The sequence below is a fragment of the Ovis aries genome, chromosome X, assembly GCF_016772045.2.
Source record: "Ovis aries strain OAR_USU_Benz2616 breed Rambouillet chromosome X, ARS-UI_Ramb_v3.0, whole genome shotgun sequence".
Taxonomy (NCBI): domain Eukaryota; kingdom Metazoa; phylum Chordata; class Mammalia; order Artiodactyla; family Bovidae; genus Ovis; species Ovis aries.
The window spans coordinates 36,702,344-36,727,538 of NC_056080.1; the positions used below are offsets into that span (position 1 = coordinate 36,702,344).

The following is a 25,195-nucleotide window of genomic DNA, read 5'->3' on the forward strand; positions in this document are numbered from 1 at the left end:
GATTCAATGCAAACCCTATCAAGCTACCAATGGTATTTTTCACAGAGCTAGAACAAATAATTTCACAATTTGTATGGAAATACAAAAAACCTCGAATACCCAAAGCAATCTTGAGAAAGAAGAATGGAAGTGGAGGAATCAACCTGCCTGACTTCAGGCTCTACTACAGAGCCACAGTCATCAAGACAGTATGGTACTGGCACAAAGACAGAAATATAGATCAAGGGAACAAAATAGAAAGCCCAGAGATAAGTCCACGCACCTATGGACACTTTACCTTTGACAAAGGAGGCAAGAATATACAATGGAGAAAAGACAATCTATTTAACAAGTGGTTCTAGGAAAACTGGTCAACCACTTTTAAAAGAATGAAACTAGAACACTTTCTAACACCATACACGAAAACAAACTCAAAATGGATTAAAGATCTAAATGTAAGACCAGAAACTATAAAACTCCTAGAGGAGAACATAGGCAAAACACTCTCCAATATAAATCACAGCAGGATCCTCTATGACCCACCTCCCAGAATATTGGAAATAAAAGCAAAAATAAACAAATGGGACCTAATTAAAATTAAAAGGTTCTGCACAACAAAGGAAACTATAAGCAAGGTGAAAAGACACCCTTCAGAATGGGAGAAAATAATAGCAAATGAAGCAACTGACAAAGAATTTTTCTCAAAAATATACAAGCAACTCCTGCAGCTCAATTCCAGAAAAATAAATGACCCAATCAATAAATGGGCCAAAGAACTAAACAGATATTTCTCCAAAGAAGACATACAGATGGCTAGCAAACACATGAAAAGATGGTCAACATCACTCGTTATCAGAGAAATGCAAATCAAAACCACAACGAGGTACCATTTCACACCAGTCAGAATGCCTGCTATCCAAAAGTCCACAAGCAATAAATGCTGGAGAGGGTGTGGAGAAAAGGGAACCCTCTTATACTGTTGGTGGAAATGCAAACTAGTACAGCCACTATGGAGAACAGTGTGGAGATTCCTTAAAAAACTGGAAATAGAACTGCCTTATGACCCAGCAATCCCACTGCTGGGCATACACACCAAGGAAACCAGAATTGAAAGACACACGTGTACCCTGATGTTCATTGCAGCACTGTTTACAATACCCAGGACATGGAAGCAACCTAGATGTCCATCAACAGATGAACAGATAAGAAAGCTGTGGTACATATACACAATGGAGTATAACTCTGTCATTAAAAAGAATACATTTTTAACAGTTCTAATGAGGTGGATGAAACTGGAGCCTATTTTACAGAGTGAAGTAAGCCAGAAAGAAAAACACCAATACAGTATACTAATGCATATATATGACATTTAGAAAGATGGCAACAATAACCCTGTGTGCGAAACAGCGAGAGAGACACAGATGTATAGAACAGTCTTTTGGACTCTGTGGGAGAGGGCGAGGGTGGGATGATTTGGGAGAATGGCACTGAAACATGCATATTATCATATGTGAAACATATCACCAGTCTAGGTTCACAGCATGATACAGGATGCTCAGGGCTGGTGCACCTGGATGACCCAAAGAGAGGATATAAGGAGAGAGGTGGGAGGGGGATTGAGGATGGGGAACAGGAGTACACTCGTGGCAGATTCATGTCGATGTATGGCAAAACCAATACAGTACTGTAAAGCAACTAGCCTCCAATTAAAATAAACTTGTATTAGAAATAAATAAATGAATAAAATAAAAACTTTGTGAATGTGAATTACTCAGCTCAAAGCGGCTCTGCCTCATCCTGGCTTTGATAAACAGTGGTCTCGCCCTGCCCACACCCTGGCTTTGATAGACAGTGGTCTTGCCCTGCCCACAGATCCCACCCACACACGTGACCTCTTCCTTAACCAATCGCAAGCCCAGGCGCTGACCCCACCCAACAGACCCCATTATCTGCCCATTCCAGAGCCCACACCCAGAACGCCTGCCATTTGACCCAGAGCCCACGTCCGGCAGCCTACATTGTCCGCCATGGGAAGGTTCCGAGAAGACCGCTGGCGCCCGCGCCCCTGCCCCCGCCCCCGCCGATTCCTGCCCCATAAACGCCTGGTCCCAGCCGCCATTCCCTGGGATGGGGAGTGGCCCGCCATGCTTCCCACATCGCCCTCACAGGTGCGTCAGAACTACCGCCCCGAGTGTGAGGCCGCGCTCAACAGCCTCGCCACCCTCGAGTTCCACGCCTCCTTCCAGTGCCTGGCCGTGGCCTTCTACCTCGACCATGATGATGTGGCCTTGAAGCGTTTCTCCCGCTTCTTCCTGCTCCGCTCCCTCGAGCACAGCAAGACAGCCCAGAGCCTGATGTTCCTGCAGATCCAGCGTGGGGGCCGCATCTGCTTCGTCGACATCAGAAAGCCTGAGACCCAACAGTGGGAGAGCGCACTCCAGGCCATCCAAGACACCCTGCACCTAGAGAAGAGCGTCAACCAGAGCCTGCTTGACCTGCACCAACTGGCCACCAACAGCAGTGACGCCCACCTGTGCCACTTCCTGGGGACCGGCTCCCTGGACCAGCAGGTCGAGTCCATGAAGGAGCTGGGGAACCAACTTGGCAACCTGAGCAACGTGGGGGTCCCAGAATGTGCCCTGGCAGAGTACTTCTTTGACAAGCTCAGCCTGGGTGACGGCGAGAAGAAGGACTGAGCCTGGACTGGACTTTCCCCCGAGTCCTGCCATGCAGACTGCAGTATTGCCCTTGCAGAATAAGTTCATTTAAGTTTTCCTTCTTTCAGTGTTGCCAGTTCTTCCAATAAATCGCTTCCGAAAGAAATAAAGGTCCCTTGTTGATTCATACATGCAAACCCTTAACCTTTCAGGTTTTAAAACAGGTATCCAGGAGTCGCTTGAGCTACCAATGCCCTGTCCACAGGCCGCTCAAGATCTGCACAGAGGGAGGGAAGAAGGCGACCCATGGGACCCTGAACAATACAAAATGTACCTTCCCCTAATAAACAATGTGGTATATGGGGTGGGCGTGGGTCAGGTGAGGCCCTGGTGAATGTGGGTGCCTGTGAGTAGACGAGACGTAAAAATATGGCCTGAACATCATGATTGGGGTTGATCTCCAGAAATAGTGAAGGGAAAGGGATTGGGAGGGGAATGAAATCAAGGGGTCTTCATTTTGTTTGAAGCAGACTTCTGGGTAGCAAGATGGGGGCCCTGGATGCTGACATAGCAGAGTCCCTCTCTGACAAGCTCACCCTGGGCTTCAGTGACGATCTAAGTGCAGCAGGGCTGGCTTTCCTAGAGACACACTTCCTGTGGTCACCACTGTTGACCATGGATGCTGCCCTTACAAAACATCCATGTGTGATTTTTTTACTTGAACCGTACCACCCTGCGATAAAGTAGCATGATACCACTCAAAATTTACCTCAATGGAAGGGCTGAAAAATATGATATAAAAAAATGTCTGATTCATTGATATGGCAGGAAACATTCCTTTCTCAACATATTCATATACATTACATAGAGTATGTCAAATACCTAAGAATAATTATGAAATAGCATTGCCGATCATCATACTTTAAGTATGACCATCTCAAGAAAAATAAAGAACTGACTTCTTCACAGTACTTTTTTCACAAAGCACAGACTGTTAGGAATCACTCTTATAAACCTCTTGTGTACCTGGGCTGGAAATATGAAATTTTTAAAAACCAGTCTTCCCAGGTTATATTTATGACTGGAGCAGGATTGCAAGATGCCTCTTAATATTACAAAGGGGACCAACAAGTAGCTTTTTTTTTTTTCCTTCTAACACAGTAAACGTAAGACTTGAGAAAGCACTTCAGTACCTCCATATTTGCTGGTATGTAATTCTGCAGTTTTATTTTTCCAGTCAGATGGGGAAAGCATGGCTCATCAACTTTTGTTGACTGAAGTGCACTGTTCTTCAGAGCTATAGCTCACATAACTGCCAATTTACATGAAATGGTCCCTTGGCGACATTCACTCCTACAATGCAAGACACTTTAAGAGCAAAGTTCTCATCTTTGAAACTGCTTTGCCTTTCCAGTTATAAATACAAAACTATTCAAAGCACATTTAAAGGCAGTGTGGTATTATTTGATTTAACAAAGAGTTCTGTTATATAGATGCACACTGAAATATTTATGCATAAAATATCTTAGCATTTCTTCAAAATAATAATGGGTGAGGAAATATTGCCAGGAGTCAGTAGCTGTTGAAGGTGGGAGATGGTATAACTGAGCAGAACACTGTGGGTCCTTTCTAGGAGAGACCCCTGCCCCATATCCTCTGCCTTAGCTCCTCTCTGAAGTACCTAAGTAATAATACCTTTATGTACATTTCCTGAGTTGTTTTACAGATGTTAAAACCATCACCAGAGAATTCTCTGGCAGGCCAGTGGTTAGGACTTGGGGCTTTTATTGCCAGGGGCCCAGGTCCAAGCCCTGATCACCTGGTCGGAGAACTAAGATCCCTCAAGCCACATGGCACGGTCAAAATAATGTTTTTTGTAAAATTTACCACCACCAAACGGAAGAAATTTAACTACTTGATGATCTGAGCATGTACCTCCCTCCAGACTTACTGGTGCCTAAGGATTGATAATGTTGACCCCGGTGACATCGCCCTGGTACCTTACCATCAATCAAAGAACTGTGCACAAGCTGATCACATACCCTGAAATGCCCCTTCCTCAACTTGCCTTTCAAAATGCTTTTGAAACCTATCAGGGAGTTGGGTGTTTTGAGCATTAGCTATCCTGAATTCCTTGCTTGGTTCCCTGCAGTAAATGCTGCATTTCTTTGCACCAAAACTCAGAGTCAATAGATTAGCTTTACCGCATGAGGGAGAGTGGACCCAAGTTTGGATTGGTAACAATGGGAATATGGGAATTTATTGTAATATTCTGTCTACTTTTGTATACATTTGAAACTGACCACAATCTAGAGATAACTCATACCTTCCAAAGCACACCAGTATAGTTTTGTTACAAAGTATTGCAAAAACAGTAATTTTAATGGTTTAATGTGAAATTTACAGCACTGTTTTAAGGTAAATCTTGTTTATAATAATAACCAAAATAACTTGAACAAAATCTAGTTAGTTCTCCTTCACATTCATATATCTCATAAGAGATGAGTTTCTAGTATTTAAACCATTTTTATAATATACTCTAGAACCTTCCATGGTAACATTTTTTAGTATTTATATACCAATATTCTTGGGTAACTTAACCTTGAGAAAATATTTTTCACTCCTGACAAAACCAATGCATAAATGTTTCACTGCATGCGAAGAGATATGAAGAAAATAGGACAACATGTAGTTTTGTTTTTATGTATAAGAAACATATGGTTATGCTTTTTTTGAAATTGTTGATTGACAATATGAAAAAATTATTCATATTTAACTTCCAAAATTAACTTTACTCAAAAAAATTCCCTTTGGCAATTAAGATTTCAAAAGCAGATAAAAGGCAATGATTTGATGTCCCATTTACAAAATGTAGCTTTACAAGTTATTACATTGAAGAACTAATCTAATGTGCAGGTCATAGCCACTTGAACTATTTCCCAGTTTGACAAAGCAACAAGTTTATTCAGCACCCCTGATTAAAAGGATTAGCATCGATTTTGGAAACACTGAAATATGATTTGAAGCTTGTTTCCTAACATGGAGGAGTCTACAAAATGTGTTATTTCTGAACTGTAAATATGATTAAGGGATCCAAATGATAACATGTGAATCATGACTTCAGACCCTAAACAGTTTTTCTCCCATGTAAGTATCTCTTCTCTCTTCAGAGACAGTATTATTACTCAGGGCCCTCAACCCCCAGCGCCACCATCTCCTCCATCCCTTCCTCTCCCCCGGCAGATGCACTCATGTGACATTTCCCCACATAATCCCAGACCAGAAGTTAGGATTCTACAGCACAATTTGAAGGTGATGACTGAAGAGAGTGGGGGCAGTTGATACCAAGGCTTTGGTATATGATCCATTAGTGTGGCTCACTTCCAGCACTCTGGGCCCAGCACAGATTTACAGCTACTTTCACACAAGCCCTTCATTATCTCATTCTTTACATACTGTTCACAGTCTTTTGTATGTTTTCAAAACAGTGTATATTATTAATCACTTTCATCAGAACACAGCAATGTAACATATGAAATACCACCCACTGTCCAATCAGTATTTCAGATGACATTAATAGAACCAAATTGATTCTTATCCTATTTGGTACTTTTCTCTCTTTGCTGACTTTAAAAGCTAAAGATCATGCCAGAAACCCCCTCTTAATTGTCTTGCAAACTCTTATATTCCATGAGTTCATCTAATACTTTATTAACCTCATCAATATGTTGAGGCTATACACCCTATTGGTGAAACATGTCCTTCACCTCCAGTCCCTACTTTGTAACGTAGGCACCGGTGTCTTTAATTTGACCTAAACTACTTTTTCAACCTCCAAAGAGTGACTATGCATCCTGGAATTTTAAAAGACAAATTTACATTAATTTTCTCTATATACAGTCAGATTTTATACACTTCAATCTCACATTCTTGTTAGTATCTGCTTTTGAAGACTGAAGAGTTCCTTCTTTAAAAATTTCCCTCAGTAAAGTTCTCCAGCCCTCAACTATATAAACTACTATCACTGAAAATGTTTCCAGCACTGCTAATGTTCCACCTGTACTCTGTAGCTAGAGCTGAACAAGGAAATCTGCAGGTTAAAAAAAGATCAGTGTGGATTTCTGCTGGGTGCCATGACATTTGACCACTTATACTGGGAGACAGTTTCTGCTTTTCTCAGACTACCCACAAAACCAGAGCATATGATTGCATTCATTGGTTGGTTGTTAAATCATTCATTTTGTAAAAATAATAATTATCTAATAATTACTGTCTGACATGCCTGGTTGGGGTATTGTTGGTACTATGGTGACTGTGCCCTCATGGCAATCACAATATGCATAGTCTTTCTCTTCCTAAAAGGAAATTTATTTTAGCTAAACTGAAAAACATGTAAATCCAGTTTGAACATCTGGGAGCTCATGGTTCATGAACTACTGAAGCCTGGCTTGGAGAATTTTGAGGATTACTTTGCTAGAGTGTGAGATGGGTAAAATTGCGTGGTAGTTTGAACATTTTTTGGCATTGCCTTTCTTTGGGATTGGAATAAAACTGAACTTTTCCAGTCCTATGGCCACTGCTGAGTTTTCCAAATTTGCTAGCCTATTGAGTGCAGCACTATCACAGCATCATCTTTTAGGATTTGAAAGAGCTCAGCTGGAATTCCATCACCTCCACTAGATTTGTTCATAGTGATGCTTCCTAAGGCCCACTGGACTTCACATTCCAGGACGACTGGCTCTAGGTGAGTGATCACACCATTGTGGTTATCTGGGTCATGAAGATCTTTTTTGTATAGTTCTTCTGTGTATTCTTGCCACCTCTTCTTAATATCTTCTGCTTCTGTTAGGTCCATACCAATTCGTTTCTGTCTTTACTGTGCCCATCTTTGCATGAAATATTTCCTTGGTATCTCTAATTTTCTTGAAGAGAGCTCTAGTCTTTCTCATTCTGTTGTTTTCCTATATTTCCTTGCATTGATCACTGAGGCAGGCTTTCTTATCTCTGCTTGCTATTCTCTGGAACTCTGCATTCAGATGGGTATATCTTTCCTTTTCTCCTTTGCCTTTAGCTTTTTCTTTTCTCAGCTATTTGTAAGGCCTCCTCAGAAAGCCATTTTGCCTTTTTCTTGGGGATGGTCTTGATCCCTGCCTCCTGTCCAATGTCATGAACCTCCATCCATAGTTCTTCAGGCACTCTATCAGATCTAATCCCTTGAATCTATTTCTCACTTCTATTGTAAAATCATAAGGGATTTGACTTAGGTCATACCTGGATGGTCTAGTGGTTTTCCCTCCTTTTTTCAACTGAAGTCTGAATTTTGCAATAAGCAGTCATGATCTGAGCCACAGTCAGCTCCTGGTCTTGTTTTTTTCTGACTGTATAGAGCTTCTCCACCTTTGGCTGCAAAGAATATAATGAATCAGATTTCGCTATTGACCATCTGGTGATGTCCATGTGTAGAGTCTTCTCTCGTGTTGTTGGAAGAGGGTGCTTGCTATGACCAGTGTGTTCTCTTGGCAACATTCTATTAGCCTTTGCCCTGCTTCATTTTGTACTCCAAGGCCAAATTTGCCTGTTACTCCAGGTAGCTCTTGACTTCCTCCTTTTGCATTCCAGTCCCCTGTAATGAAAAGGACATCTATTTTGGGTGTTTGCTCGAGAAGGTCTTGTAGGTCTTCACAGAACAGTTCAACTTCAGCTACTTCACCATCCCTGGTTGTGGCACAGACTTGGATTACTGTGATATTGAATGGTTTGCCTTGGAAACAGAGATCATTCTGTCATTTTTGAGATTGCACCCAAGAACTGCATGTTGGACTCTCTTGTTGACTCTGAGGGCTACTCCATTTCTTCTAAGGGATTCTTGCCCACAGTATAGATATAACGGTCATCTGAATTAAATTCTCCCATTCCAGTCCATTTTAGTTTGCTGACTCCTAAAATGTCGATGTTCACTCTTGCCATCTCCTGTTTGACCACTTCCAATTTACCCTGATTCATGGATCTAACATTCCAGGTTCCTATGCAATACTGTTCTTTCCAGCATCAGAGTTTACTTCCATCACCAGTCACATCCACAACTGGGTGGTGTTCTTGCTTTGGCTCTGCCTCTTCATTCTTTCTGGAGTTATTTCTCCACTCTTCTCCAGTAACATATTGGGCACCTACCTACCGAACTGGGGAGTTCATCTTTCAGTGTCCTATCTTTTTGCCTTTTCATCCCTTTCATGGGGTTCCCAAGGCAAGAATACTGAAGTGATTTGCCATCCCCTTCTCCAGTGGACCACATTTTCTCAGAACTCTCCACCATGACCTGTCCGTCTTGGGTGGCTCTACACGGCATGGCTCATAGTTTCATTGAGTTAGATAAGGTCGGGGTCTGTGTGATCAGTTTGATTAGTTTTCTGTGACTGTGGTTTTCAGTCTGTCTGCCCTCTAATGGATAAGGTAAGAGGCTTCTGTAAGCTTCCTGATGGAATAGTGTGACTGGGGGAAACTGGGTCTTGTTCTGATGGGCGGGGCCATGCTCAGTACATCTTTAATCCAATTTTCTGGTGATGGGTGGGGCTGTGTTTCCTCCCTGTTGTCTGACCTGAGACCAAACTATGGTGGAGGTAATGAAGAAAATGGCAACCTCCTTCAAAAGGTCCCCTGCACTGCTGCACTCATATATTACATCTTCTTTACGCCTTCATCTGTTGATGGGCACTTGAGTTGCTTTGGAATCTTGGCTATCATAAGTAATGCTACTATGAACAATGGGGTGCATATCTCTCTTCAAAGTGGTGTTTTTATTTTTCTTTCCCCGATATACACTGAAAAGTGGAATTGCTTGGTCATATGGTAGCTCTATTTTTAGTTCTCTGAGAAACCTCCATACTGTTTTCCAGAGTGGCTTCACCAATTTCCATTCCAACCAACAGTGTAAAAAAGGGGTCTCTTTCCTCCACATCCTCTCCAACATTTATTATTTGTGTTCTTTTTGATGTCAGGCTTGAGGTGATATCTCATTGTGGTTTTGCTCTGCATCTCCCTGATGATTAATGATGTTGAGTATCTTTTTCTGTACCTGTCAGCCATCTCCACCATACGCTACTTTATAAAAGAAACTTATCGTACCTCCTCTGTAAAGAACCAAAGCCAAATAACTGGCACCTAGGAAATACTTCTTTCTTTGCATGTAGAATACAGGGTCATGCTGCTCCTTGAGCTTACTGGTTTTCATGGTAACTGAGTCTTAAGACACTACATAAAGGTAAACTTATCCTCTTCAACAGATTTGCATTCAAGGACTTGCTGAAGTGAATTGGGACAAGAAAAGTGATTTGAACAGGTATCGATTTGCAATGGCTCACAGCTACTATATTTATAACTGACAGTAACCAAATTCTGGCTGCTATCATTCCATACAGGGGAACCACATTTGTAAAATACCTAGGTATGAAACTCTGCCTAAGGCAACTCCCTATGCAAATTTTGCTGCAGTAAAGCTGTCTAACAAGCAACCTCAAAATCACATTGCAGGTCTGCAGAATGACATTTGCAGGAGTCAGCTTCTACCTGCTAGGCTTGGCTTTAGGTTGAGTTTGGTTGAGCTAGATTCCCTTCTGTTCTACATGTCTCATTTCTCTGCAACCTGCCTAGGACATGTTCCTCAAATGGTGGATGGAAGAAACATAAGAGGCCATGCCCAAGCATGCATGCACACTTACATCTTTTGGTCAAACTTGACAAACCTTAGGTCTTCTCATATATCATTGACCAAAACAATTGGCTTGGAACACCCCAAGTCAGGGAAGAGAGGAGTATTTACCACCATCAATGAAGCCATGATTAGGACAGGGAGGGAAGAAAGAATTTTGAGTCAATAATGCAATCTACCACAAGGAAAGGGAATTCTTGGAGTGGCAGAGAGAAGGTGAATGGTAAGAGTCCAATCTCAGTCCATCTTGGGTGTCCAAACAGGTGGCAGGCTAGACTGACATGGTTTGGATGACTGTAATGACTGACAGCAACATCAGTAAATTACTCAGACTGGGCAACTGTGCAATAAACACAGATGACAATTCAGACTTTAAAAACCAACAACAGCTTAAAGAAAAATCTGGTGACATCTTTTGTTCATGCCACAAATCTAGTTTGAATAAATCAAGTGATCGCAAAAAGCAAGCATTTGAAAATGTAGATGTTGTTAGGCTTCCATCTGGTGGCCAACAAGAGCATCTGCTCAAGATGGATGCTGAATAAAGCATGTTAAAGGCAGACCAATAGTGAAAACAAACAAAAATGCCCTATACATTTAGTATGGGTGAGGCTGAAAAGTCAAATTCAATGGATGTTAAAAGACAGAGTATTTATAGGCCAGGAACTTGTTTCTCAAGGATTTCTTTCTTCTGTAGTATACCTAGAACAGTTTCACACACAGAAATTAACAAGTAATTATTGATGGATTCAATAATAGGGCTTAGTATTTGCCAGGGGCTGGAGGGAAGGGGATTGGGAAGGGTCTGCTAATGGGTATGAATGGGTACATGGCTTCCCTGGTGGCTCAGATGGTAAAGCATCTGTCTGCAATGTGGGGGACCCGGGTTCGACCCCTGGGTTGGGAGGATCCCTTGGAGAAGGGAAATGGCAGCCCACTCCACTACTCTTGCCTGGAAAATCCCATGGGCAGAGGAGCCTGGTAGGCTACAGCCCATGGTGTTGTGAAGAGTCAGACACGACTGAGCGACTTCACTTCCCTTCATTTCATTGATGGATTCAATTTTACCAGTTTCCTTTTCCCATAAGGAGTATTCAATCCTTTTTTTTTCTGAATGTTTTATTCATCTTATTCTACTGCTGGGTGGTAGAAAAGAAGCCATCATTAACGTGAAAATTTGCTTCCTTCAATATTGCCAAGTGATGAAAGTAGTAACATTTCATGACAAATGAGCTGCACAGCCTACTCTGAATTTCATCTCTGTTGCACAGTCTGATCTTTGGCTGACACACTGCTCCTTTAAAAAAAAAATAACAGCCTTATCAAGATATGATTGCATACCATACGGTTCCAAGTATACCACTCAATGTTTTTTAGTACATTCGAAGAGTAATGCAACAATCACACGACTACATCATTTCAAGGCATTTTCATTATCCCCCAGAGAAGCCATGTACCCATTCATACCCATTAGCAGTCACTCCCCATTCCCCTTCCCTCCAGCCCCTGGCAAATACTAATCTACATTTTTTTCTCTATAGGTTTGTCCATTCTAGACATTTCACATAAATGGAACTGTGCCATATACAGCCTTTTGATACAGATTAAAATAAAATTTTTAAAACATACCAAGGAAAATCTAGAAAGGTGATGTATCATGCTTCAAGGTCAATCTTAGCATGTAGGTTGGATTTCCATCTTTTTCCCTAGGGGCAGGAAGTTAGATAACTGACAAGAAGGACATATGATTCTGAATTGGCTCTTTTTGTCCAGTCACTTGCTTCCAGGCACAAAGGTCATTCAAAGGACCAAGCCTTAGGTAGTCACCTCAATGTACCTCAGCCCAGAACGGGGGAGCCTGGTAGGCTGCAGTCCATGGGGTCACGAACAGCCGGACAGGACTGAGCGACTTCACTTTCACTTTTCACTTTCATACACTGGAGAAGGAAATGGCAACCCACTCCAGTGTTCTTGCCTGGAGAATCCCAGGGATGGGGAAGCCTGGTGGGCTGCCTTCTATGGGGTCGCACAGAGTTGGACATGACTGAAGTGACTTAGCAGCAGAGCCTAAAAGGAACTCTCAGTCTGTCCCAGGTCTTTGTTTCAGTATCTTTCATCATCACACAGTAGAAAGAGTTCTCACTTAGACGTCTATTCCAAATGGCCAGTTCAACCACAGACCCTAAAGTTGACCCACTGGTCTCTCCCTGGGGCCAGCCCCCAATAATGGCAGCCATGCTCCTCAACATCTTAGCTTTGTCCCAGGTTACAAGACACTGCTTGACTTGCAACAAACTCTTCCCTCTGCTTGATTTAGATTTCTTTTGTTCCTCATTCTTTCCATTTCTTAAGGTGGGAAGTTCGATAATTTCAGACTTCTTTTTGTTTTTTAATATACGCGTTTGGTTCTTATACTTTTCCATCTAAGCGCTGATTTAGCCACATCTCACAAATGTTGATGTGTTGGATTTTACTTACTGCCTTCCAAGTCACTCCAGTCACATCTGACTCTTTGTGACCCTATGGACTGTAGCCCTCCAGGCTCCTCTGCCCATGGATCCATTCCAAATAATTTTGATACACCCATTATTCTTTGACTTTTGGATTATTTAGAAGTATATTGTATTATTAGCTTTCAAATATTGGGGGATTTATCAAATATCTTACTGTTAATGATTTCTAGTTCAATCCCACTGTGGTCAGAGAACATATCTTGCATGATTTAAATCTGTTAAAATTTACAGAGACCTGTTGTGTGGCCCAGAATTTAGTCTGTCTCAGTAATTGCTCCATGTATACTCAAAAGTGACATGATTCTAAAGAATAGGTTTCTAAAGATTCCTCCCTTATGTGTCTATGATTTTTCTTCACATGCGTATTATTTCTTTTTCTTCCTCTTTCTTCTCCTTATTCTAGTAAGTAATATTCCACTGATTGACTACAGAGAGAAAACTATGTGGTTTTTAAGCCATGAACATGTATTAACTTTTAAAAAAAAACAAGCATTTTATTTTGAAATAGTAAAAAGTGATACTTGACGCATACTGGCAGGCTAGAAACAAAAACAATTCTCTAAATGAGAAAGGATATAGTTAGCAAACCAGAGATTTTGAGGCATGCCTGAAAGATAAAACCATGATATGCTTTCACAATTATAAAACCAGAGGATTAAAAGTAACTGCAGCAGACTACTGGGAGATCAAGATAGCAAAGGAGGAGGACGCTGAGCTTACCTCCTCTCATGAACAGATCAAAAATACATCTACACGTGGAGTAATTCATCACTGAAAACAAAATGGAGACTGACAGGAAGGCTCTTCTATTCTACAATGAAGACAGGAAGAAGGATACACATAGGAAGGAAGGGAGGGAGGGAGGGAGGGAGGAGAAGCAATAGGATTGGGACCTGTGCTCCTAGCAGGGAACACAGACGAGGGAGATCACATGTGCTTGGGATCTTCCCTGGGGAGTGAGTGGTTCAAACCACATACTGGGCACCCCAGACCTGGGGTCTATCCGGGGAAGATGAGTCCCCTTGACTGGCTTGAAGACCAATAGCACTGGCAAGGGTGCTGTGAGAAACCTAGACCCCACTCATGTACACACCTGCTGGCTGTTAAAACAAGGCAGAGGAAGAAGATTGAGACTGACTGGGACTCCATCCAGTTTCCTGCAACCACCCTAGGGCATACCCCAGTCTACTCCAAGTGCATGCTCTGGCCCGTCTTGCTCCATCACACAGCTCCCCACTAAGGCAAAGGCTGCCATTGCTGAAGAGAGCGCACAGTTGTGGGGTATGGAGCTGGCTCAGACCCAGCACTACATCTAAATGGGGCAAGGGCAGCCAATGATGGCACTCTAGGGAGGCAGCAGGTCAGGAATATCTGGAACTCAGACTGGGTGCTGGGACGAACCAAGCACAAGCCCAGACCCACACACGGAACCCACTCTGGCCCCTCTTGCTCCAGCGCTGCTCCCTTCCACGGTCAAAATGTTGATGCTGGGAGAAGGGAGAACATACATTTAGAGGAAACATAACCAGCTTAGACCCAACCCTCTAGGCTTCTGCTCCAGCACTTTGGGACTCAATCCCACCCCAAATAGAGTGGCATTTGCCACTCAGCATAGGAGAAGCCCCATCTCATATGTGGCTCTGACTCTAGCTCCTCCAACTCCAGCCCTACTGCCCACCAAGGTGATAGCTGCCAGGAAATCCTTGGCGAAGATATGATTCATGCTCACTTCAGATTCAGCTCTACCACCAAAGCTACTGGGCACACACAAATTGTATAAGGATGCTCCCACAAAAGGACACGCCTTCAAGAATGGGATTGGTCGCCGTTTTACCTAATTTCAGAGAGACAGACAAAGTTAAACAAAATGAGAAGATGAAGGAATTTATTTCACACACACACACACGAGAAAAAACTCTGAAAAATGAAAAAAATACCGAAACAGATAATTAATTGACCAGATAAAGAGTTCAAATAATTAGTAATAAGAATGCTAAGTGAACTAGGGAAAAAATAGATGAATATAGCAAGAATTTTAACAAGGAACTAGAAAATATAAAAAAGAACCAATCAGAGCTGAAGAATACAATAAGTTAAATGGAAAAAAAAAACACTACAAGGGATTAACAGCAGACTAAGTGATACAGAAGCATGCATAAGAGATCTGAAAGATAATGAAAACCACTCAATCAGAACAGAAAAAAAAAATCCAGTTCAAAAAATGAGAACTGAAGGGACCTCTAGGACAACATCAAATAATACTAACATTTGCATTATAGAAGTCATAAAGGAGTATAGTTAATCAGAAAAAAACAGAGGTCAAAAATAAATTTGATAGATTTATGGATGAAAACTTCCCAAACCTGAAGGAAACTGTTATCCAGGCATAGGAAGCAAAGAAGGTCCAAAATAAAATGAAAGAAAAAAGACCTACACCAGAATGTATCATAATTAAAATGGCAAAAATTAAACAGAATTCTAAAGGCAACAAGAGAAAAATAGAATCATATACAAGGGAACACCCATAATGCTATCAGCTGACTGATAGCAGAAACTTTGCAAGCCAGAAGGTAGAGGCATGGTATTTTAAAGTGATTAAAGGGAAAACTCTATAACCTAAGATACCCTACCCAGCAAAATTATCATTCAGAATTGGAACAGAAATAAGGAACTTTGCAGAGAACCAAAAACTAAGAGGCCATCAATAATAAATCAATCCTAAATAAAATGGTTAAGAATCTCCTCTGCATAGAAAATCAAAGGCTACAACAAGAACTAAGAATGTACAGAAAAGGAAAAACCCCACTAGTAAAGGCAAATATATAGTAAAAGCTATGGAGTAACCACTTAAATAAGCTAGTATAGATATTAAAAGACAAAAAACTGAAAAATCAACTATAAATACAATAACAGTTAAGGCATCAATATGAAGATGTAAAGTATGACATCAAAAACACAAAATGTGAAGGAAGGGAGCTAAAATAATGAGGACCTTTTACAATATGTTTGAATTTAAATGACTACCAGTTAAAAACAATTATAGTTATAAGTCACCATATCTGAATCCCAAGGTAACCACAAATCAAAAACCTACAGATTTACAAAAACTAGAGAGAAAGGAACACAACTATGCCGCTAAAGAAAATCATCCAATCATCAGGGAAGAAATGAAAAGAACAGAACAGAGGGTCACTACAGAAACAACCAGAAAACAAATAATAAACTGGTAATAAGTACATACACATCAATGATCACTTTAAAGTTCAATGGACTTAATGATCCAATCTGCAGAAAAAAGGTGAATGACTGGATAGAAAAAAAAAATTACTGGATAGAAACAAAAACGACCATCTATATGCCACCTACAAGAGACTTATTTAAGAGCTAAAGACAAGCATAGGCTTAAAGTGAAAGGATGGGAAAAGATTTCTCATGCAAATGGAAATGACATAAAAGCAGAGGTGGCAATACTCATAGTAGACAAAACAGACTTTAAAACAAAGTCTATAACAAAAGACAAAGAAGAGCATCATATAACGATAAAGGGATCAATACCAGAAGAGGATATAACATTTGTTATCATATATGCATCTATTATAGGAACATCTAAATATATAAAGCAAATAGATCAGACATAACAGGAGAAACAGACAATAATACAATAATAGTAGGGAACACTAACACCTCACTTATATCAATGGACAGATCATCCAGACAGAAAATCAAACAAGGAAACAGCAGTCTTAAATGACACAATATACCAGTTGGACTTCATAGATATCTAGAAGACATTCTATCCCAAAACAGCAGGATGCATATTCAAGGGTACATGGAATATTCTCCAGGTTGGATCACATACTAAGGCCAAAAAACCAGTCTCAACAAATTTAAGAGGATAGAAAGTATATCAAGCATTTTTTCAGACCACAATGGTATAAAACCAGAAGTTAATTACAGGAAGAAAAACGGGAAAACACTACAAAAACCAGTGGGTCAATGAAGAAATCAAAAAGGATATTAGAAAATACCTCAAGACAAATGGCAGTGGAAACACAACTTTCCAAAATCTATGAGATAAGGGGACTTCTCTGGCAGTTCAGTGGTTAAGACTCTGCCATTCCAATGCAGGAGGTATAGGTTCAAATCTGGTTGGGGAACTACTAGTAAGATCTCACATGCTGTATGGTATGGTCCCCTCTCCAAACAACCACTACCACCGCAAAAAAAAAAAAAAAAAAAAAAAAAAAACACCCACAGAATAAACCCAAAATCTATGGGTCGCAACCACAGCAGTTCTAAGAGGGAACATTATAGTGATACAAGCATACCACAAGAGACAAAAACTTTAAACAACCTAACCTGCCATCTATGGGAATTAGAAAAATAAGAGCACAGTTAGTAGAAGGAAGGAAATTATAAGCAGCAGAGAGAAAATAAGAGAGACTCAAAAACCAAGAGAAAAGATCAATGAAACCAAGAGCTTTTTCTATTTTTTGAAAAGATAAAACCACAATATTGATTATTCCAATCCAAGAATGTGGTATACCTCTCTGTTTGTGTCATCTTTAATTTCTTTCATCAGTGTCTTATAGTTTTCTGCATACAGGTCTTTTGTAAACTCTCTTTAGGTAAACTTATTCCTAAGTATTTTATTATTTTTGTTGCAATGGTGAATGGGATTGTTTTCTTAATTTCACTTTCTGACTTTTCTTTGTTAGTGTATAGGGGCGCAAAGGATTTCTTTGTATTAATTCTATACCCTGCCACTTTGCTATACTCAATGATTAGGGCTAGTAATTTTCTGGTGTCATCTTTAGAGTTTTCTATGAAAGAATCATGTTATATGCCAACAGTGAGAGTTTTACTTCTTCTTTTCCAATCTGGAGTCCTTTTATTTCTTTTTCTTCTCGGATTGCTATGGCTAGGACTGCCCAAACTATGTTGAATAACAGTGGTGAGTGTGGGCACCCTTGTCTTAAATGACCATATTACTCAAAGCAATCTGTAGATTCAGTGTGATCCCGATGAAACTACCAATGGTATTCTTCACAGAACTAGAACAAATAATTTCAAATTTTGTATGGAAACACAAAAGTCCCCAAACAGCCAAAGCAATCTTAAGAAGAATGGAGTTGGAGGAATCAACTTCCCTGACTTCAGATCACATTATAAGGCTAGAGGCATTAAGACACTATGGTACTGGCACAAAAACAGCAATAGGGACCAATGTGTTCCATTGGTCTATATTTGTATAGATAGAAAGCCCAGAGATAAATCCATGCACCTATGGGCACCTTCAACAAAGGAGGCAAAAATACACACCAGAGAAAAGACAGTCTCTTCAATAAATGGTGCTGGGAAAATTGGGCAGCTACATGGAAAAGAATGGAATTAGAGCTTTCCCGAACACCACGCACGCACGCACGCACGCACACACACACACACACACACACACACACACACACAAACTTAAAATGGATTAAAGACCTAAATGTAAGACCAGAAACTATAAAACTCTTAGAGGAAAACATAGGCAGAACACTCTGACATAAATCACAACAAGATCTTCTATGACCTATCTCCTATAGTAAAGAAAATAAAAACACAAATAAACAATGGGACCTAATTAAACTTAAAAGTTTTGGAACAATGAAGGAAACTAGAAGTAAGATGAAAAGACAACTCTCAGAATGGGAGAAAGTAATAGCAAATGAAACAACTGACAAAGGATTAATCTCCAAAATATACAAGCAGCTCATGCAGCTCAATAACCAGAAAAACAAACAACCCAATCAAAAAGTGGGCAGACCTAAACAGACATTTCTCCAAAGAAGACATACGGATGGCTAATAAACACAAGAAAAGATGCTCAACATCACTCATTATTAGAGACATGCAAATAAAAACTACAACAAGGTATCACCTTACACTGGTCAGAATCACCATCGTCAAAAAGTCTACAAACAATAAATGCTGGAGAAGGTGTGGAGAAAGGGAACCCTCCTACACTGCTGGTAGGAATGCAAATTGATACACCCACTATGGAGAACAGTATGGAGATTCCTTAAAAACACAACCAAAAACTAGGATTAAGACTATCATATGACCCAGCAATCTCACCACTGGGCATGTACTCTGAGGAAAGCATAATTGAAAAAGACACACGTAACCCCAATGTTCATTGCAGCACTAGGTACAATAGCTAAGACATGGAAGCAACCTAGATCTCCATGGGCAGATGAATGGATAAAGAAATAGTGGTATATGTAAGCAATGGAATATTACTCAGCCATAAAAAAGAACACATCTGAATCAGTTCTAACGAGGAAGATGAACCTAGAGCCCATTGCACAAGCTGAAGCTAAGTTAAAAAGAGAAGACAAATATCATATATTAATGCACATATATGGAATCCAGAAAGATGGTACTGATGATCCTATTTGCAGGGCAGCAAAGGAGACACAGACATAAAGAACAGACAGGGTCACAGAGCAGGAGGGAGAGAGTGAGATGACCTGAGAAAGTAGTACTGAAACATACATTACCATACATAAAATAGATAGCCTAAGGGAATTTGCTGTATGATGCAGGGAACCCAAAGCCAGTGCTCTGTGACAACATAGGGGGTGGGGTGGGAGGTTTGAGAGGGAGGGGACATAGGTACACCTATGGCTGATTCATGTTGATGGATGGCGGAAGCTATCACAATATTTAATTATCATCCAACTAAAAATTAAAAGGAAGAAAATCTAAGATAAACAAACCCAAAAGCCTAAAGAAAAAAAGAGAGAGGACCAAAGGAAACCAAATAAGAAATGAAAGAGGAGAAACTATATTTAATATCACAAAGGTACAAAAATCATAAAAGAATATTTCAAACAGTTATATGCCAACAAATTGGACAACCTAGAAAAAAATGAATAAATTTCTACAAATACAAAAATTTCCAAGACTGAATCTGGAAGAAACAAAAAATCTGAACAGACTGTTTACTAGCAGTAAAGTTCAATTAGTAATAAATGAACTATCAGAAAGGGAAAGCAAGAAAACAACCTCGTTTCAAATCACATCAAAACATATATGGGAATAAACTTAACCAAGGACGTGAAAGACTTATACTCTGAAAACTATAAAACACTCCTGAAGGAAACTGAAGATGATACAAAGAAGGGGAAAGCTATGGCACCTTCATGGATGAGAAGAATACTGTTAAAATGTCCATATTGTCCAAAGCAATCTACAGATTTAATGCAATGCCTCTCAAAATACCCATGACATTTTCCACAAAACTTAGAACAAATAATTCTAAAATTCATATGGAACCACACAGACAAAGCAATCTTAAGAAAAAAAGAACAAAGCTGGAACTATCATGCACTGTGATTTCAGACTATGCTACAAAGCTACAGTATCAAAACAGTAGCTAAAAAAGGCACAAAACAGATGCACAGATCAGTGGAACAGAATAGAGTGCGCAGAAATAAAGCCATGTACATTATGGTCAACTAATCCACCACAAAGGAAAGCAAGAATATACAACAGAAAAAAGACAGTCTCTTCAATGAGTGGTGCTGGGAAAACTGGACAGCTACATGTAAAAGAATGAGATTAGAACATTTCCACACCATATACAAAAACAAATTGAAACTGGATTAAAGACCTACATGTTAGACCAGAAACCATAGAACACCTAGAAGAAAAAACACTATTTGACATGAAAGGCAGCAGTATTTTGGACCTGTCTCCTAAGCAAAGGAAATAAAAGAAAAAATAAACAAATGGGACATAAGTAAATTTAAAACTTTTGCACGTCAAAGGAAGGCATCAACAAAACAAAAAGACAACCAACTGAATGGGAGAAAACATTTTCAAATGATATGAATGATAAGGGGTTAATATGAAATATATGTAACCAGCTCGTACAACTCAATAAAAAAAAAGAAAAAAGAACCCAAACAACCCAACTGAAAAATGGGCAGAACACATGAGTGGACATTTTTCCAGGGAGGACATACAGATGGCCAACAGGCACATGAAAAGATATTCAACATCACTAATTAGAGAAATGCAAATCAAAACCACTTGAGAAATCTCCTCATACCTGTCAGAATGGCTATCATCAAGAAGACCACAAATAGCAAGTGTTGGCAAGGATGTGAAGAAAAGAGAACCCTAGTACTCTCTTGGTGGGAATGTAAATTGGTGCATCTACTGTAGAAAACAGTATGGAGAATTCTCAAAAAATGAAAAATAGGACTACCGTATGACCCAGCAATTCCATTCCTGGGCATATATCCAAAGAAAATAAAATAAAAACACTAATTTGAAAAGATGCGTGGAACCCAACATTCATAGCAACATTATTTACAATAGCCCAAGTATCCATCAACAGATGAATGGATAAAGCTGTGCTGTACAGAATACTATAATGGAATACTATTCAGCCATAAAAAGACAAAATCTGCCACTTGCAACAACACGAACAGACCTGGAGGATATTATGTTTCATGAAATAAGTCAGAGAAAGACATATACTGTATGCTATCACTTATATTTTGAATCTAAAAAATAGAGCAAATGAATGTAACAAAACAAATAGATTTGCACATTTAGATAACAAACTAGTGGTTAACAGGTTCCACTCGTAGGGAAAGGGAGACAGAAAGGGAGAAGGGAGAAGGAGAAAGAAAGGAAGAGGTACAAGACAGAAGTAGCGGATTGAGAGAAACAAACTACTCTGCATAAAATAAATAAGCTACTAAGATATGTTATATGGCACAGGGAATAGAACCAATCATTTTTATAGTAACTTTGAACAGAGTATAGTCTATAGAGATATTGAATCACTAAGTTGTACACCTGAAACTAACATAGTATAAATCAACCATTCTTCATTAAAAAAAAAGAAAAATAATATGCCTGTAGTAGAAAGCTAAGCACATTCAAAGAAAGTTCAAGAACAGAGTTGATGAAATCCAAGCAGTGCAGAAGGTCCTGGTGGACTGTGAGGTTGAAGAGCACCTCTCTGAACAACAGTTCTGTTTGCCACACCCAAGCTCTGACCCTACCCCAATCTTCCTTACCTTGGACAAAACCAAAGTGGCATTTGATCAGCTTAATCTCCCAAAACTTCACCCCAAAGACAGTGAATTACTTGACCAGGAAAAGAACCCAAATTAGAGCAGCTGCTGCTGCTGCTGCTAAGTCACTTCAGTCGTGTCCGACTCTGTGCGACCCCATCGACCGCAGCCCACCAGGCTCCGCTGTTCCCGGGATTCTCCAGGCAAGAACACCTGAGCGGGCTGCCATTTCCTTCTCCAGTGCATGAAAGTGAAAAGTGAAAGTGAAGTCGCTCAGTCGTGTCTGACTCCTAGCGACCCCATGGACTGCAGCCTACCAGGCTCCTCCGTCCATGGGATTTTCCAGGCAAGAGTACTGGAGTGGGGTGCCATTGCCTTCTCCGAGCAGACATGAGGCAAAACAGAGGGACACATCTATCTGAAGAGCGATCCACATAAGTTTTCTGATGTCAGAGAAATGCCATGCTTTTAGCATTTGGAAGGGTCCCTATACTACCTTAGAAGTTTTACGTCACATACACCCAAAGGAACTGACACACACCCCCTACCATACAAAGGAGATGCATGTTGATAGAATGGATGATTACAGCAAAATTTAAAGTGTAATAGATGCCAGGTGCTCAGCTCAGTCTCTGCCCCACCCAGGCTCTGGTGGAACCTGGAACACTGGGCTCGAGCTCCGCCCACCAGCACGCCCCGTCTCCAACAGAAATGGAACTTCCGTCCCCCTCGTAAACCTGGTAACGGAACCCACTTCCAGTTCATCCCAGAGCTGCCGCCCTGATTTGAGCCGCCTGTCTCAGGCCACCTTCACAGTCCACCCTGGGTACTCTCCCAGGCCACCTGGGCCGGCGCCGTGGCTTCACCGTCACTCTAGCCTTCTCACCTGGCACACCTGCGGCGCGAGTCAGGCTGCCCGCACCGCCCTCGCAGGTGCGCCAGGACTACCACCCAGAGTGTGAGGCCGCGCTCAACAGCCACGCTGCCCTGGAGCTCCACGCCTCCTTCCAGTGCCTGGCAGTGGCCTTCTACCTCGACCGTGATGATGTGGGCTTAAAGCACTTCTCCCGCTTCTTCCTGCTCCACTCCCACGAGCATAGCAAGAGGGCTGAGAGCCTGATGTCCCTGCAGAACCGGCGTGGGGGCCGCGTCTCCTTCCATAACATCAGGAAGCCGGAGACCCAAGAGTGGGAGAGTGGTCTCAAAGCCATGCAAGATGCTCTGAACGTGGAGGAGCACATCAACCAGAGCCTGCTCGACCTGCACCAGCTGGCCACTGAAAAGCGCGACCCCCACCTGTGCCACTTCCTGGAGACCGGCTACCTGAACCAGCAGGTGGAGTTCATCAAGGAGCTGGCGGGCCATGTCAGCATCCTGAGGAAGACGGGGTCCGCGGAAGACGGCCTGGCAGAGTACCTCTTTGACAAGCTTACCCTGGGTGACGGTGACAAGAAAGACTGATACCTGGACTCTAAGTCCAAAAGTGGACTTTTCCCAGAATCAGGGGTGATTGCACAAGGTCACTCTGTCTGCTATGCAGTCCCCAGTACTGCCCTTGCAGAAAAGTTCACTGAAGTTTTTCTTCTTTCAATTTTGCCGTTCCTTGCAATAAAGTGATTGGTTCCTAAAGAAATAAAGGTCTCTGGTTGATGTGTGTGTGCAAACTCCTAACTTCTCAAGTTTTAAAACATGTATCCAGGAGTCTCTCCAGCTTCCAATGCCCTGTCCACAGACAGGTTGGGATTTCCACAGAGGGAGGGAGAAGGGGTTCCATGGGACCTGGAAAATACAAAATCCATTTCCCCCTAATAAGCAATGTGGTATATGGGGGGGGGGGCGGTGAGGTGAGGCGCTGGTGAATGTGGGTGCCCGTGAAGAGCAGAAGTATGAAAATCACAATAATGGTGCCTCTGGAGGAAGAATGAAGAGAATGGGATGGGTCATGGATTAAAATAAAGGGTTCCTAAGTTTTACTTGAAAACTCTGAGTTTGCTAAAATATATAAATGTTAGTGTTCGTTGATTCTGGGAAGCAGGATGGAGATCACAGACACCAGACTGGTGGAGACCCTCTTTGACAAGCTCACCCTGGGCCACGGTGACAAAGGTAACTGAGCCTTAGGCTGGACTGTCCACAGACAAAGGGGTGACTCCCTAGGTCACCATGCTGGACATGCATGTTGTCCTTACAAAACATGCACAAGTATTTTTATTGTGCACTGCCTTCCATTAAGGTTTCATGGCACCCCAAGCCCCAAATTACCTCAAAAGGACTGAAAACCATAAGGCCAAGATTGAAGGTCAATTTGTAGTATTGAATATCAAGCAGCATGAATCTCTCTGAATGTTAAGATTCTGACTCTGGCTGCTTTGAAGAATGCAGAGAGTGGAGAGAGTTGAAGCTGGAAGACCAATTTAGAGACTCTGTAGCAGGCCTAGAGAAACAATGGTGGCTTGAACCGTGGCGCTGGCAGAGGAAGAGATGTAGACAAATTTCAGATGAATTGCATCAGTCTATAATGTTTGCTTTATGGACCAGAGGTGACGGATGGGAAATGGTGAAAGTAACCTAGGATCCAGTTTGGATTTGAACACCCTGCCTGATGGTTGTGCAATTTATGAAGCTGGGGGTGTCTTCAGGGGGACTCGAGGAGCTGGGAAGACGTGTCATGTAAAATCTGGGATGCCTATTAGATACCCAAGTGGAACTGTCATGCAGGCAGCCAGAGAAATGAATGTGATGCTCGGGTGGGAGATCAGGTTTGGAAATACACATATGGGATATATTAGCGTATACATAGACGGGTTGAGGTCATGGAGTAGATTAAGCTGACCAGAAAGGAAGTAGGGAGATTACGGCATTAGTTCAGTTGTTCAGTCGTGTCCGACTCTTTGCGACCCCATGAATCGCAGCCCCCTAGGCCTCACTGTCCATCACCATCTCCTGGAGTTCACTCAGACTCATGTCCATCGAGTCCATGATGCCATCCAGCCATCTCATCCTCTGTCGTCCCCTTCTCCTCCTGCCCTCAATCCCTCCCAGAGTCAGAGTCTTTTCCAATGAGTCAACTCTTTGCATGAGGTGGCCAAAGTACAGGCGTTTCAGCTTTAGCATCATTCCTTCCAAAGAAATTCCAGGGTTGATCTCCCTCAGAATGGACTAGTTGTATCTCCTTGCAGTCCAAGGGACTCTCAAGAGTCTTCTCCAGCACCACCGTTCAAAAACATCAATTCTTCAGCGCATAGGCAGCCCCAACCTTCA

General features: G+C 41.4%; 1 protein-coding gene and 1 long non-coding RNA gene across 2 annotated transcripts in view; one reads left to right on the plus strand and one right to left on the minus strand.

Annotated features, from left to right (window-relative positions):
• LOC121818369 (uncharacterized) overlaps positions 1–25,195 on the minus strand; it is a 112,180-nt gene that overhangs the window by 24,674 nt on the left and 62,311 nt on the right. The gene's annotated exons all lie outside the window — the stretch shown is intronic.
• LOC121818331 (ferritin heavy chain-like) lies at positions 3,183–23,395 on the plus strand. The gene is made up of 2 exons (XM_042242310.1): positions 3,183–3,295; positions 22,738–23,395. The coding sequence occupies exons 1-2, from the start codon at positions 3,183–3,185 to the stop codon at positions 23,393–23,395; spliced, it is 771 nt and encodes a 256-aa protein (XP_042098244.1).